The sequence below is a fragment of the Phyllopteryx taeniolatus genome, chromosome 4, assembly GCF_024500385.1.
Source record: "Phyllopteryx taeniolatus isolate TA_2022b chromosome 4, UOR_Ptae_1.2, whole genome shotgun sequence".
NCBI lineage: Eukaryota > Metazoa > Chordata > Actinopteri > Syngnathiformes > Syngnathidae > Phyllopteryx > Phyllopteryx taeniolatus.
The window spans coordinates 4140211-4155972 of NC_084505.1; the positions used below are offsets into that span (position 1 = coordinate 4140211).

Here is a 15762-nt window from a genome sequence, read left to right on the forward strand (position 1 = left end):
AAAACATACTTTCTTTCATGACCTTTTATTATAAGCATTCCATTATTATTCGTACCTTGCTTAGCTGATTGCCAGGAATAAATCATTTTGATCTACTGCATATATGAACCACGTGGTGTCCATTTAAACTCAAGTTATCAAATGTGGTTCCCTGCACTCTATAGGGCTACATCCCTATTCGTCAGTAAGATGAAAAGTGAGAATATTTGTCCAAATAAGGTAAATAGCATTAATTTAACATTTTTATTTTATTTATGTATTTATTTATTTAATTGTTAAATTTACTTTGTGGCGTATTGGTGGTTAGCACATCTGCCTCACAGTTCTGAAGACCAGGGTTCAAATCCCAGCGCCGCCTGTGTGGAGTTTGCATGTTCTCCTCGTGCCTGCGTGGGTTTTCTGCATTAATTGAAGACTCTAAATTGCCCGTTGGTGTGTATGTGAGTGCGAATGGTTGTTTGTTTCTATATGCCCTGCGATTGGCTGGCGAGCGGTTCAGGGTGTATCCCGCCTCCCGCCCAAAGATAGCTGGGATAGGCTCCAGCAGCCCCCGACCCTAGTGAGAAGAAGCGGAATGGAAGATGAATGAATTTACTTTGTATTAACTTGCACTGTTGAAAGCAATAATGTTGTTGATCTAATTGCCATTTATTTTTTTTAAATATTGAGTATGGACTGAAAAAGTTCAGCTGAAGTTTTGTTTCCACGCGTTCTTTATACTCCTGACTTGTATTCTCCAGTTCTTACTTAACATTGATGTCTTCGGTAATACAATCCAGCTGCTTTCTCTGGTCTGATGTGTCATTAGAATTGAAACCGAATGAAGCCAGATGTTTCCTGCTGGCCTCAGTCACTTAGTAGAAGTTTTACTGCGGCTCTGCCTTCATCAACAGAGGATCTCTTGTTCACGTGACGTAATGTAACTGAAGTGAAAACATAGAAATTCCCTTTTTTTTCCCTCCATTTGCCAGACAGGATCGATTGTTATGAGAATGTCTGTGAGAGATTTGAATTGTGTATTTGGATCAGTTGTAAGCATGCAAAGCAGCAATACTATTGAATATAAATGTACAGGATAAATGACTGTTGGAATTGGAAATCGAATAGAAAGTGTTGTAGTGACTCTGACCCAGTTGCCAAAACCTCCCCCACAACTTGATAAGCTACATTCTTCCCTGCGGTCCTGCTGTGAGACAGCCACTAAAAGGATGCCTGGCGTATGTCAAGTGGACCCTAAATTAATTAGCAGGTCCCCTCGAAATCTTGCTTCACGGTCGTCAAAGAGTCCTTTTCTTCCTTAGAACTGATAGCAACCAAAAGGTGGGACCCTCTCTCCAGGGAGACCAAGCTGGGACAGATCGACAATGGAATGCAAATACAGCAATGAACTATTATTACTACTAACATGCACGCAAATGGCCACCCACTGGCGTTTGATAGTATTGCAACCCGTGGGCTTCCATTCAGGGTTTTAACTGAAGATAAAATGTCCCTTTCCATATTTCACGAACTCTGCAGAAATATTCCAAATGTATGCCTTGATGTCTGTGTCAGTGTGTCAACTTTGCAGGTGCAGCTGTGAGATTTTGAGCATTATTTGTCTTGATTTGAAGCCAAGCAGCATGAGATGCGATTGAACCATAAGCAGTTGCTTTGCCAAGACCAAGTTTAAACAATCATTCTATATGCTTGATCGATGAGTAAAGAGTACAAAGTTAGGAGTATTTTATATTAAGATATGATTTTGACACCACTTTTATGACAAAGTTCGTAGACTAAATTCGAGTCGATGGGCGTGGTCTTGTCCGGGTTCCTCCATCCCTTAGACACGCCCCCTGGGTATTTAACCTCAGACTCCCGCCTCCTCTTGCTCTCTTTCTTGTCTCCCTTCTCTTGGTTTTCCGTGCCGCCACCCATGCCCCCTCCCCTTCCTTTTGTTCGGGCACGCAGCTCGGTAACCGCTAAGCTTGGGGATGGAGATACGGCTTCCTAGCCTATGTGGATCACCGCTGTGAAGCATCCAGAGCAGTTGCTGCTGAGGTGCCAGATACGCTCCCAGCCAAAGTTCTCTGAACTTGCTCGCGGATCCCGGAAACAGGCAGGGAGAGAGACGGTCATATCATCCCAACGAGGCGTAACGAACAACTTGAATTTTTCTTCTTCCGCCTCTTTTGTTTTTGTTTTATTTTTCTGCATCTTTTTCTTTTTCAACCAAACCTGCTTCGTTTTCCTCCAGAGGTGCGCGGAGAAAGACCATCCCCACCGACCAGCTGATCTACGGAGTACCACACCACAAGCGTTGCTAGGATGTACAATATTAGTGCCCAATAATGTTGGGGAAATTACTAGCTTCACACAAAATCCCAATTTTGCCCTCTCTTTCTCATCCGGACTGAACGCATTAAACGCTCAAGTTTTCAACTTTATTCCAGCAACACGGTGTACTATTTCCCTTTTCAACCAATATACGCTACAGTGTATTGGCAGGGTATAATAGCTGTTTAGTGATTTAACAGCTTCTTGTGGTTGTGAAATTGACTGATGTTCCTGCTGTTGCTGTGAGAAGTCATATTTCTATGAGCGATGTACAGTATTTTGCTATTCACATACGAGTGATGGGAATTTCAGCTCTTTAGAAAACCGTCTTTTGGCTCGGCTCACTGAGAAGAACCATCTCTTTTGGCTCTCAAGCGGCTCTTCAGATTTTGTTGTTACTTCAATTAAATTATTACCAATTATGATGTAGAATCATGTTCAAAATGAATTACTAATGAAAAAAGTTATATCTTTTAGTTCATTCATTCATCCATTTTCCATACCGCTTACCCTCACTAGGGTCGCGGGCGTGCTGGAGCCTATCCCAGGTGAATCTGGGCGAGAGGCAGGGTACACCCTGAAGTGGTCGCCAGCCAATCGCTAAATTAAAATATGTAAAACAAAAAGAATAAGATCAGCATCCAGATTACTTGTTTTTTAGTTAAGCTTGGCATTGAGAAACATCCATTGCCTCAGCTTTGCCGTTTTGGAGAAGATTCTCTCAGAGGAGACTGACGTTGCCCTCAATGGCACCTTCATATCAGGTTCAATTGCTTTCTTTTTCCTCCCATTGCACTATTTATGGGTGGACAGTTCTCATGTCCCTGTGCAGGTTGTTTGCGGAGCCAGCTCGATAAGAGATACATGTATAGACCTCTACCTTTGAATTATCAATAACATCAAAATGGGTCCAGATTTTATTTTGCCTGTGAGTATTTTTAGATTACCTGTCTGTATGTGTTACTATGGGGTTTGTGTGTGAATATTCCTCATTTTCCTGCTGTCACTAATTTTCCTAACTTTCTCTTCCAGTGTGTTAGTGTTGTCTCTCCTTGTGGCCCCTTTCTCTCATCTCCCTCTTGACTCTGTTCTCCTGTTAGTATGTGTGTAACTGCTACCCCTCCCCCCCCCCCCCCCCCCTCTGCTCAGCGCAGAACAGAGACCACGCAGTACATATTGACCAATCACGTGCGGCTTGAAGAGAAAAAGAGAGAGGAAAGGGGGGGAAAAAGCAGCTTTTGTAACCCATCGTTTGCTTCAAAGAGTTTTGTTTTGAGTTTTGTTCGCTACCGCACATCAATACCATACATGCTTGTTTGTTTGTCCAACTACTCCTGATATTGTTACCATGAAAGTAGTAATGTGTTTGTGTGAATGTGCTACCAAATTATCAACTGAATGTAAAGGTGTTTTACAAATCTGTTCTTTTCCATTACAAGTGAGTCATCATCATAACCTCTAATGAAAAATACAAACTTGCAGGTGTCCCCAGACCCCGCCTCACATTAGAGCAGCCGGCTTCACCAATGGCCCCGAGCTTTTCAAATTCCAACTCAAAATCTAGAGCTACTCTCCAACCAGCCTTTGGGCCACCAGTTTTAAATGCTGCATCAAAGCTTCCTGTTAAAGGGTTACCCTCAAACCTTATTGTTTCACCGCTGGGATGCAATGAGCACAACGGACCCACAAGCAAAGGTGAGCTAGTGATGCGTTCACCCCTTCGACAAAATGTGTGCGTGTGGTTGTGCACGTGTGTACGTGCATGTGCTGACATCAACACTCTCTTCCTTTGTTGAGGTCAAGGGGCACATCTGGTCAGGATATAGAGAACGCAGACACATGAATGACTCTTATCCATTTTCAGGACAATAATGGAACATTCTCTCTACCAAACTAAGGAATTAGAAGATGAAGTTTTTAACAAGTTAATGTTTTGATCATTTTCTTAACTTTTCCATGAAGTCACAGTAGAGTTAAGTAAATGCATTGTACATCGCTACCACATGAACACCAAGTACACACGTGTCAGTCCATTATGAAGTATTACAATTTTGGATGAGCTTGGAACAGGCGATCATGTAGTAAGTGAAGTATATAGACTTTGTCTGCAAGGATTTAAATGCATTCTAAAGGGAAAAAAATTAAAGCTGGGAAAAAAAAAAAAGAACAATGATAGTTTGTCATTAAGTACCCCAAATTGTATCATTGTTCTCAAGCAATCGTGAACATTTATTAACATTTGTTTTTGTTCTGTAAGTGATAGTGTTTTTTGATGTTCAGAATGTCAGTCCCCAGGGCTGGATTGTCAAAAGTTAACAAGCAGAGAGAATGGAGACAATTCTACGATATATTGAAGCGTTTGAAAATTCACATTTGTGGCAAAGCTGGATCTGGAAATTAAACAATGGCTTCATTCACTGCAAAGTGAGAAATCTTTGTAACATACTGTCATACCCACAAACCAATTACTTTTTCACCAAGTTAGGCTTTGAATGTGTTTTTTTTTATAAATTGATGGAAGCACAAAATGGTGAATATTAATTAAACATGAGTGCAAATGGTTGTTTGTTTCTATGTGCCCTGCGATTGGCTGGCGACCAGTGCAGGGTGAACCCCGCCTCTCGCCCATAGATAGCTGGGATAGGCTCCAGCACGCCCGCGACCCTAGTGAGGAGAAGCGGTACAGAAAATGGATGGCTGGATGGATGATCTCTGGAACTACACATCCCAGCAACAAATCTCTTTTCATAGCAGAAAAACATTATGCTTGTTAATTTATCAAAAAAAAGGATTTATTTTTTGTGTTAAACGCTGTTGTTAATTTGTACAGTTTCTGGTTATGTTGTCTCTGTTCTAAAATTTTACAGGTGAAAGGGGATGCTCAACAAATCTACCTTATCCAATATATGTAACGCTTGAGTTGAAGCCACGTTCTAATTTAGTAATAAATATGACTATATCAAGATACAGAACATGACTTAAACTATCCGTGACAGATTTATTTAAAAAGAAACAAGTTAAATATCTGTGTGAGACTATTAACATTTTGAGGACATCATGGCAACATTGGACTTTGATGGATAGGAATAATTTGGCGGAGAATATTCATCTTTTCTTGGAAATTCAGGAATTGTATCATGTTTACACTATTAAAACACAATCAACTTTTCTTTTTTATTTGCTCCGCAAAAAGAGTATTTGTCGTAACAATTACGATAACGATTAAATCCTTGCTTTATTATGCTCTAGCTGTCTCATTTACGAGCCTTTGACTTAGTTTCTTCGCCATCTAAATTGTGATGATGTTTTGCAACATTAACAACAAACCAACAGAGCATTTAAACAATTTGTATTTTTCAGCTTCTCCAAAATCTTCATGTATTGGTACCAGGTCGGCTGAGAGGGCCAGCAGAGGCAATCCTCCAGTAGGCAGTCAGAGTGGGAAAAAACCCTTGGGTCCCACTGGTTCCTGCGACACTGTTACCTGTTTTAACAGCACTTCTGTTACTGCTGTTCCAAAGTCTCCTGCAATGAGAAGCAAAGCTCTGTCACCGCAGTCTCGAACAACAGCCACAGGTATGCTCACTTGTGTGATTGTTTATCAGTATTCTTAACAGTGTTGGGGTGAGAGCACATCCATCCAGGAGGCAATAGGTCAGCGTGGGGGGAAACATTCTGACGCTCAATAAATGTTTGATAATATTAGTTTTCTGTCAACAACTAATCCTCTTGTACCAAAGCATACAGTCACACTGTCAAAAAATGTAAGCACGCTGTCACACACGCACATATTCGACAATAAGCGTTTCAAACAGGTATGCCACATCAGGCAGTGTAAGGTAAACTCAAGGTCCCATGCCATCAAAATAAATTTTTTTGCACTGTTTTGTGCATATCGTAGGTCAAAATGAGTCTGTGACATGGTTTAAGTTTGGCATGAAATGCAAAAAGGAGAAAAACGAACAGCTCAGAATCAGGTGTCGCCGTAACAGTCTAAAATTTGATTCAATTATATATAATAATGTAGGTTCAAATAGATATAACAAGCCAAAAGAATTAGCTCATTGATTTATTAAGAATAGTTGATTATGTGCCATAATAGAGTCAGTTTTCAGTAAGAGATATTGACAGACTCATATTACATCCATGTGAAGCACCCGCAAAAGATGTGCTGTCGTGTTTTTGCTGATTTTCTCTGTTCACTGGATCATTGTATACCATTTAAAGTTCGTTCAGAGACATGGCAATAATGGTGCATTTTATATAAATATATGTAAAAGTCATTAGTGTTTATATTGATTATTTCAAAATATTATAAATAAATTTTAAAAAAAAAATTGAAAGTAGAATGAAACCTAAACTGGCATTCAGTGTAGTAGTAATGATAAAAGAGATGAGTTCATTTTATTTGTTTGTTTTTTCACCCTAAATTATCAAAATTATCAAAATTAAACATGGAGTATGATAAATATTGCTTGATATGAAGCATAAAATCAATGAATCGTCAATAAAATCTCTGGTAATTGTAGGTGATGCGCCATCTCTGTATTCAATCTTAAGTACAAAACAGAGCTGTACATGTTTGGAACATTAATATTAATATTAAATAATTAATAAATTCAGTGAATTTCATTTCAATGTGATACCTATTATCACGATAGACACACCACAGTTGTTCCTGTAGACTGTGTTGCAGTGTTCAAAAGAATAATAAGTTTATGGTTGTTTAATCTTACAGAAAAGTTCACCAACATTTGTGCAAAGTCAACAAAATGAGGAATTGTGTGATATATTGGCGCTGACCAGCGACGTCAACCAAACGGACAACTTTGACGGTGCCGTTAACTGACGACGTGACTGACCATGTTTTGAACAACGCATACTTAACGGTCGGTTAGCTAACGTCGGCTGAAGAATTTAACCGGTGGTTAGGGGTTAACCAGTGGTTAAGATAACCGAGTTTTGAACAACCGGGCCCTGGTAAGTACTTGTTACAGCTCTCGGTTGTAGCCTACTTTCCTGTGAACCAAGCTATCAATAGCATCAGCCACACATTATAGATACTCACTGTGCCTTGTCTTGTCTTCCTGTCTGTGTCTGTCTGTCGCTGTCGCTCTCTCTCTCTCTCTCTCTCTCTCTCACACTCTCTGTTAAGAAATATAATCGACGATAGACACCAAGCTATTGTCATGGTCTCTGTTTTAGTTTCAATTCTATTTAGTTTTGTTTGATGTTTTCCTGTGTCCCATGTTGGTCATGTCTTGTGGGCTACCTTGTGTCAACCAATCAGCGCCCTCCAGCCACTCGTGCGCTGTCCAGGTGTTCCTCGTCGTCTCGTCAATTTGTTTGTATTTAGTTCCTTGCTTTCTTTCAGTCACTGTTGCTGCGTTGTCGTTTGTCAAATGTCATTTGCGCTAGCCCATGTTTCCATATCCCGTCATGTTAATTATTGGTCAGTATTTTGGTTTCCATCTTTCTTTGTTATTTTGATGATTAGATTTTTGGACTTTGTTAAGTTAGAATTTAGATTTTCCATGTACATTGTTTGCCATCTTTGAAATTCCGGCACGCCTGCCCTGCTTCCCTGCTTCCCTCCAATTGGGTTCTCCACTTTCTTACCTCCCAACAACTTCAAAACCTGAACCTGACAGATATAGTATACCACCAATCAGAGAAAAGCTGTTTTCCACATTTAAATTAAGTAGAACAGTGATCCAATCAGAGCAAACCTTATTTACATATCAAATATTAATGAGAAATCCAGCCGGCTCATCTGCAAGCCATTTTACACAAACTAGAATAGTTTGAAAAGGGGAATCCTGGGCATTTCCAATCCAAATTATCTTTCAAATCATCAAACATGTTTAAAATAACAATAATCATAAAAATAATAAAAATAATAGCTCTGGCGCAGAGCCTTTAAAGACATGACTTAGCTTTAGAGCTTTAGAGTTGTAAAACAAGTGTTGGCACTTTCCTAAATCCAATTGTGTCCTTCCACTTGTTAGAGCTACCCAGTCGGCACCGTGAACGACTGGTTAGCACATCTGTCTCACGTCTAAGTTCAAATCCGGTCTTCCCTGTGTGGAGTTTGCATGTTCTCCCCATGCCTATGTGGGTTTTTTCCAGGTACTCCGGTTTCCTCACACATTCCAAAAAACATGCATGCTAGGTTGATTGAAGACTAAATTGTCTGTAGGTGTGAGTGTGAATGGTTGTTTGTTTATATCTTTCCTGCGATTGGCTGGCAGTTCAGCGTGTACCCCGCCTCTCGCCCAAAGTCACCTGGGATAGGCTACAGCATGCTCCGAAAATGGAAAATGGATGGATAATCAGTGTTGTCCTGTTCCATTATGATCATAGTAAACTTTTGTAAACTAAAAGAAACGGAAAATCGAGACAATGTCAAAAGATGGATTGTTGATTTGCTAAGTCAAGGTAGCAACTGTGAATAGGCGTTGTGAATAGAAAAAAAAACTAAAATCAACATCAAATGAACAAGGATGATCTACAATGCAGGTTGTGACTGGCGTTCTCTTATCTCAATTCATGTTCTTATTTATTTAGTTTGTTCATGGTGCAAATGAGTCATTGTTTTTATTGGGCAGTAGGGGAAACAAACTAGTTTCATCAAGAGTGAAAGACCACAACATATAGTGCAGTCTTTGTAGTTGACTTTTTTGGAATATTTTCATTGTCTTGAGTGAAATCAAATCTCAAAACTCAGTGAGGGTGGAATTATTTTGGAATCTGCCTTAATTTGCAGCATTTGGATAAAACCTGCAATGGGATGTAACGTCTTCTGCATCCTCCTTATAGGTCTGAAGATCCCCTCAGTCAACAACCACAACACGGCCAAGACAGCAACAACTAATCAAACAGCTAAGACATCTTCAACTGTCAATCAGGTGCCAACAAAACAGGCAACCCATTATCCATTGCAAAAGAGCGGCTTGGCAAGGGTCAGTGGACTCAATGGAACAGGTAAGAAATTATGTAAGATCTTCCACTGGTGAGTTGAGAGAGTACAGAAGGCCGTTTTTCTACTAAGCACTATTTATGGTTTTTGAAGATTTGTTTTGTATACAGCCATTTGTATTTAGTTGTATTAGACAAACAGTAATTTTAGTTTTCACATTTGTTTTTTGACATCTGTACACAAAGGGTATGTTCCACTAATAGAATCTTGTCACTCTTCTCCCTTGTCACAATTTTGAATAAATCAGGTTTGTCTGTTAGTCAGAACAAGAGCCCAACTGCTTTTGAGATCCTAACCAAAAAGCTTGATGTTGCTGAGACACGTTTTTATGTCAGTGCTTTGCTGGGAGCCACTTTACGGAAATGTCCTCACTGTGCTTCACTGTTTGCTATGTGGAGATGACACACTTTCTACTTTTTGTATCAGTTCATACAAGATCATCATTAAAACTGAGCCACATCGCTGTATGTTCCATGTAAGTGGAAGTTTATACAGACGTAATTAGTATCCCTCTGCAGTCCCTCTGTAATTATTTCACTGCTCCCGGGACCAGTTTGGAGTGGGACCACATTTGCAGTAATATTTAATTTAGATTTCATCTTTGTGTGCTGTTTTATGTGTTTGTGGTTAAATCTTAGCATGTTTGATGTTATGTCACACAAATAACAACTGGAAGACTAATTGGATCATTTGGAGAAAAGTAATGCAACATCCTCGCTGAAAGGATGCAGAGTTAAAATGCCTGAACATTCATTTATGACACTGTAAGTGAAGCTTGGACCTGCATTGGCAGCCTCCCCCCACGTGGTGGCTCTGGTTTGAGCCAGATAGTCTGGCTGCCTCCCCTTTGTGGCCACCTCTGGAAGTCTCTTTGTGGCCTGTGGGACACTACTAGTCACTAAGAAGCTATCGGCCTTGTGATGCTGTGCACTCACACAAAACTTCAGAAGCTCCGCTCATGTGTCTGATTCTAGCATCTTACAGACCTCTGGCGACAGTGGTTTTCAGTGTGGGCTTTTAAACCAGTCATGTTTCTTTCTTTGGCTCTTTTTGACCAAATTTAATGTAGACTTTATTGATTCTGACATGCAGATGGCTCTGATTTTAAAGACTACTTGGACTGTGCGTTTGAAAAGTCTAATGACATTGTTTATTTATTTATTTCTGCTGCTGCTGCTGCCGAGAGTGCCATCTTTAAAGAATAAGCAATTGCCAGCGCAAGTACTGGATCAGTACCTTGGTTTTCTATAATGATAATAAGGCACTGATTTGTTTGAAATGAGTACCTTAAGAAGCATTGTCGATACAAACCTTAATGTTTTTATTCAGATTATTTATTTAATGTTTTAAGTATATTCCTTGGGCAAACCTCCATCCCTCCATTTTCTGTACCGCTTGTCCTCACTAGGGTCACAGGCGTGCTGGAGCCTATCCCAGCTATCTCCAGGCGAGAGGCGGGGTACATCCTGAACTGGTCGCCAGCCAATCGCAGGGCACATATAAACAAACAACCATTCGCACCTCCGGGCAGTTTAGAGTCTTCAATCAACCTACCACACATGTTTTTGGGATGTGGGTGGAAACCGGAGTGCCTGGAGAATACCCACGCAGCATGGTGACATTATGCAAACTCCACACAGGTGGGGCTGGGATTTAAACCCCTGTCATCAGAACCGCGAGGCAGATGTGCTAAGCAGTCGTCCACCATGCTGCATAATACTTGGGCAAACTTATGAACTGTTAATTGAAGGCCATACCAGCCCATATCAGTTTCTTGTTCTTGTGAAATGAGAAATGTTAAGCATTTCTGTCACAATTTTTAACAGTTCCCCAGTGTCTGAAAAATAAGGAAAATACCCCAAGAACAAGAATTACATGACACTTTACACCCGCTATTTTTTGCCTCAATAAAATTAGCCTGTTGGGAGGGGGCGGTCTTGTCTCATGCAAAGTGGCCCACTGCTCAGTTAGGTCCCTGTTCTGCAGAGCCAATGCCAAGCACAGATTTTGTTACCATGCTGACAAGGGGTGAAGCTATGGGTTGGCTACTCATTGAGCCCTGAGTCTAAAAACAGTGAGTGTTAACTGGCCAAGTGCACATAAGCATTAGGAATAAAAGTATACATTCTTAATCAATTGTGCATTGAACCTTTACTGCTACTTCAGTTTCCAAAGCAGCTGACGGCTGACAGGAGGAGAAGACCCCAACGGGGCTTTCATGGACTAGCTATCCATGATGGCAGGCTCCGTAATCTATATCTGAATAGGAGTCACCCCTCATGGCGACGGAAAGTTTAAAGAGGAAAATACCCCTTGAGTCTGCGAGAGCAGAGGCGGAAGGTGACTCAATGACTGACCACACGGTAACAGACCTAGGAAAGAACACGACGACGAGAAAAAAGAATAATCGCCATGGCACTTATTGCCGGACAAGCGCTCCAAACATGCAGCTCTGACTGGTCCAAGCTAACATTTATCAGAGGCCTAAAAATACATTAAGGGCGAATGAAGTGCTTGAAGGAGGAAAGGCCGGGACCTCGCATTGATCATTATCTTCTAAGAGAAAGGTCAAGTCAGGCAGGTGAAGCTCAGTGGCAGGAAGCAACCCACAGTACGAGCATCAGCACCCCGGTGACTCAAAGTCATTCAAGCACAACATCTGACAATCCAGAACCCAACCAATCGCAGCATGCTAGAGGGAGCTACCATCTGACATGCCCACCAATTCCCCAACCTCAACACCAGTTGGATGACAGCCCACCAAAATGGAGAGAGATCCAGAGTGCAGTATGAAAGGCAAGGGCAGCTTCAGCGCCAGGGCCAAATGGAGTGCCTTATCGGCTGTACAAGAACACACCAACAATCTTGCAGTTTCTGTGGAAGTGGTGCCAGGGTGACATGGAAGAAGCAAAGGATATGGCGAAGAGCAGGGGGAGTGGTAATTCCCAAAGAGAAGGATTACTCAAACATAGATGAATTTCGGCAAATCAATCTCCTCATTGTTGAAGGTAAAATCTTCTTTAGCATTGTCGCTCAAAGGCTTACAACTTACCTAAAGCAGAACAAGTTCATTCATATGTCAATACAGAAGGCTGCTGTACCAGGTTTCTCGGGATGCCTCAAGCACACGAGCATGATTTGGCATCAAATCTATCCATCCATCCATCCATCCATTTTCTGAGACGCTTCTCCTCACTAGGGTCGCGGGCGTGCTGGAGTCTATCCCAGCTATCATCGGGCGAGAGGCGGGGTACACCCTGAACTGGTTGCCAGCCAATCGCAGGGCACATACAAACAAACAACCATTCGCACTCACATTCACACCTACGGGCAATTTAGAGTTTAGAGAGTCAATTAACCTAGCATGCATGTTTTTGGGATGTGGGAGGAAACCGTAGGGCCCGGAGAAAACCCACGCAGGCACGGGAGAACATGCAAACTCCACGCAGGCAGGACCGGGGATTGAACCCCACTCCTCAGAACTGTGAGGCAGATGCTCTAACCAGTCAGCTACCGTGCCGTCGGCGTCAAATCCAATCAGTAAAAAAGGAAGGAAGAGATTTGCATATATTATTCCTTGACCTGGCCAATGCTTTTGTACCATCCCGTACTCTGTTATCTGGGCCGCCTTAAACTTCTTTCATGTGCCTGACTATCACAAACCTGGTTAGAAACTACTTCAAAGATCTGCAATCCTGTATAACAGCAGCAAAATACACAACATCATGGCAATCTTTGTAAGTGGGCATTATGGCTGTGTATACCATCTCCCCTCTGGCCTTCACCGTGGCGATGGAAGTGATCATCAGAACACCTTGATGGGTAGTCAGATGAGCGTGTCAGCAGTCTGGACAGCAACTACCTCCGATTCGTGCCTACATGCACTACATCACCACCCTTACTTACATCAACTTACATTTGCCTGTACCAAATGCCTGTTGGCTAAACATTACCTGGGCACAGATGAAGCTGAAGCCCGGCGTGTCCAGGAGCATATCAATCATCAAAGGAAAGCTCATTAACCAGAGGTTTTACATCAATGAACCACCCATTCCCTTGGTACCAGAGTTGCCTGTTAAAAGCCTAGGACAGTGGTACAATGCAAGCCTAAAAGACGCAGACCAGACTGACCAGCTGAGGGAGGAAACCATCAAAGGCTTGGTCAGCATTGACAAGACGTATCTTCCGGGAACGCTGAAGCTGTGGTGTCTTCAGTTTGGCTTGTTCTCCCGTCGGATGTGGCCTCTAACGGTCTACGAGTTTCCCATTGCCATACTCGAGAAGCTGGAGAGGACAGTCAGTTCATACATTAAGAAGTGGCTTCGACTTCCCTGTTGCGCATATATGCTTGTATGGGCATGGTGCACTGGAACTGCCTATATCTAGCCTCACTGAAAAGTATAAGTTTACCAAAGTGAGGCTGAACATGACCCTGATCGAATCAAGATCACCATCATAGAATCAGCTCTTCCCAAACTGGCAACTGGGAGAAGTGGCACCCATCTGAGGCGGTGGAGCAAGCACAATCAGCTCTCAGGCATGGAGACATAGTGGGACAGGTGCACCAAGGAAGAGGTGGGTTTGGACTCGGGGTCAGTCGACCCAGATGGCACAAAGCAACATCGGCCCAGAGGAGAAAGCTGGTAGTTTCTGAGGTCCGACACCAACAGGAAGCAGAGCGATGTGCAAAAGCAGTCTCAGAAGCCAAGCAAAGCCAGTGGACTACCTGGGAAAACATAGAGCACCGTAAGCTCACCCGGAGAGATCTTTGGAAGATGGAAGGAAGCCAAATCAGCGTCATCGAACAGAGCCACCTACGATGTCTTCCTACGTCCAAGAATATAAACCAGTGGCTTGGAGAAGATTTGTGATGCCATCTTTGTCAAACCCCAGCATTTCTCAGGCACATTTTTACCACAAGGCCGGAGACACAACCAGGTATTACGCCAACTGGCAATCACCCTAGAAGAAAGGCGTTCAGCCATTAATGCCCTTCCTCCACCAACATCTGGACCTTCAAATGTCACCCCCTTTGTGAAAGCAGGACAGGGCCCGGTAAAGCCAAGAGTGAATAGGACCCTCTTGGATGCCACACGGGACTGGAAGATGCAAGTGGTTTTAGATCAGAAACTAAAGTTTCCACCTGAGATTTTAACAACTAATCTCAGCCCATATCTTATTTTGTGGTCAACTTCACATACAGTGGGTACGGAAAGTATTCAGCCCCCCTTAAATTTTTCACCCTTTGTTATATTGCAGCCATTTGCTAAAATCATTTAAGTTGTTTTTCCCCCCTCATTAATGTACACACAGCACCCCATATTGACAGAAAAAAACTGAATTGTTGAAATTTTTTCAGATTTATTAAAAAAGAAAAACTGAAATATCACACAGCCATAAGTATTCAGACCCTTTGCTGTGACACTCATATTTAACTCTTGTGCTGTCCATTTCTTCTCATCATTCTTGAGATGGTTCTACACCTTCATTGGATTTCAGCTGTGTTTGATTATACTGATTGGACTTGATTAGGAAAGCCACACACCTGTCTATATAAGACCTTACAGCTCACAGTGCATGTCAGAGAAAATAAGAATCATGAGATCAAATGAACTGCCTGAAGAGCTCAGAGACAGACTTCTGGCAAGGCACAGATCTGGCCAAGGTTACAAAAAAAGTTCTGCTGCACTTAAGGTTCCAAATAACACAGTGGCCTCCATAATCCTTAAATGGAGGACGTTTGGGACGACCAGAACTCTTCCTCGAGCTGGCCGTCTGGCCAAACTGATCAATCAGGGGAGAAGAGCGTTGGTGAGCGAGCTAAAGAAGATCCCAAAGATCACTGTGGCTGAGCTCCAGATATGCAGTCGAGAGATGGGAGACAGTTCTAGAAAGTCAACCATCACTGCAGCCCTCCACCAGTCGGGGCTTTATGGCAGAGTGGCCCGACGGAAACCTCTCCTCAGTGCAAGACACATGAAAGCACGCATGGAGTTTGCAAAAAAAAAACACCTGAAGGACTCCAAGATGGTGAGAAATAAGATTTTCTGGTCTGATGAGACCAAGATAGAACTTTTTGGCCATAATTCAAAGCAATATGTGTGGAGAAACCCAGGCACTGCTCATCACCTGTCCAATATAGTCCCAACAGTGAAGCATGGTGGTGGCAGCATCATGCTGTGGGGGTGTTTTTCAGCTGCAGGGACAGGACGACCTGGTTGCAATCGAAGGAAAGATGATTGCGGCCAAGTACAGGGATATCCTGGACGAAAACCTTCTCCAGAGTTCTCAGGACCTCATACTGGGCCGAAGATTCATCTTCCAACAAGACAATGACCCTAATCACACAGCTAAAATAAATGAAGAAGTGGCTTCGGAACAACTCTGTGACTGTTCTTGAATGGCCCAGCCAGAGCCTTGACTTAAACCCAATTGAGCATTTCTGGAGAGACCTGAAAATGGCTGTC

The 15762-nt window shown here is 42.3% G+C and overlaps 1 protein-coding gene across 9 annotated transcripts in view; it reads left to right on the forward strand.

Moving 5' to 3' along the window:
- The window catches only part of mtus1b (microtubule associated tumor suppressor 1b), an 84267-nt gene that overhangs the window by 46781 nt on the left and 21724 nt on the right, over positions 1-15762 (forward strand). For 4 of the 9 annotated variants that reach the window (XM_061772087.1, XM_061772089.1, XM_061772088.1 and 1 more), the window contains 3 exons: positions 3799-4011; positions 5677-5892; positions 9136-9300. In XM_061772087.1, coding sequence (XP_061628071.1) covers positions 3799-4011; positions 5677-5892; positions 9136-9300 — 594 coding nt within the window. Of the gene's footprint in view, positions 1-3798; positions 4012-5676; positions 5893-7665; positions 7769-9135; positions 9301-15762 lie in introns of those variants that run through there. The other 5 variants (XM_061772097.1, XM_061772095.1, XM_061772093.1 and 2 more) reach the window with 4 other exon arrangements.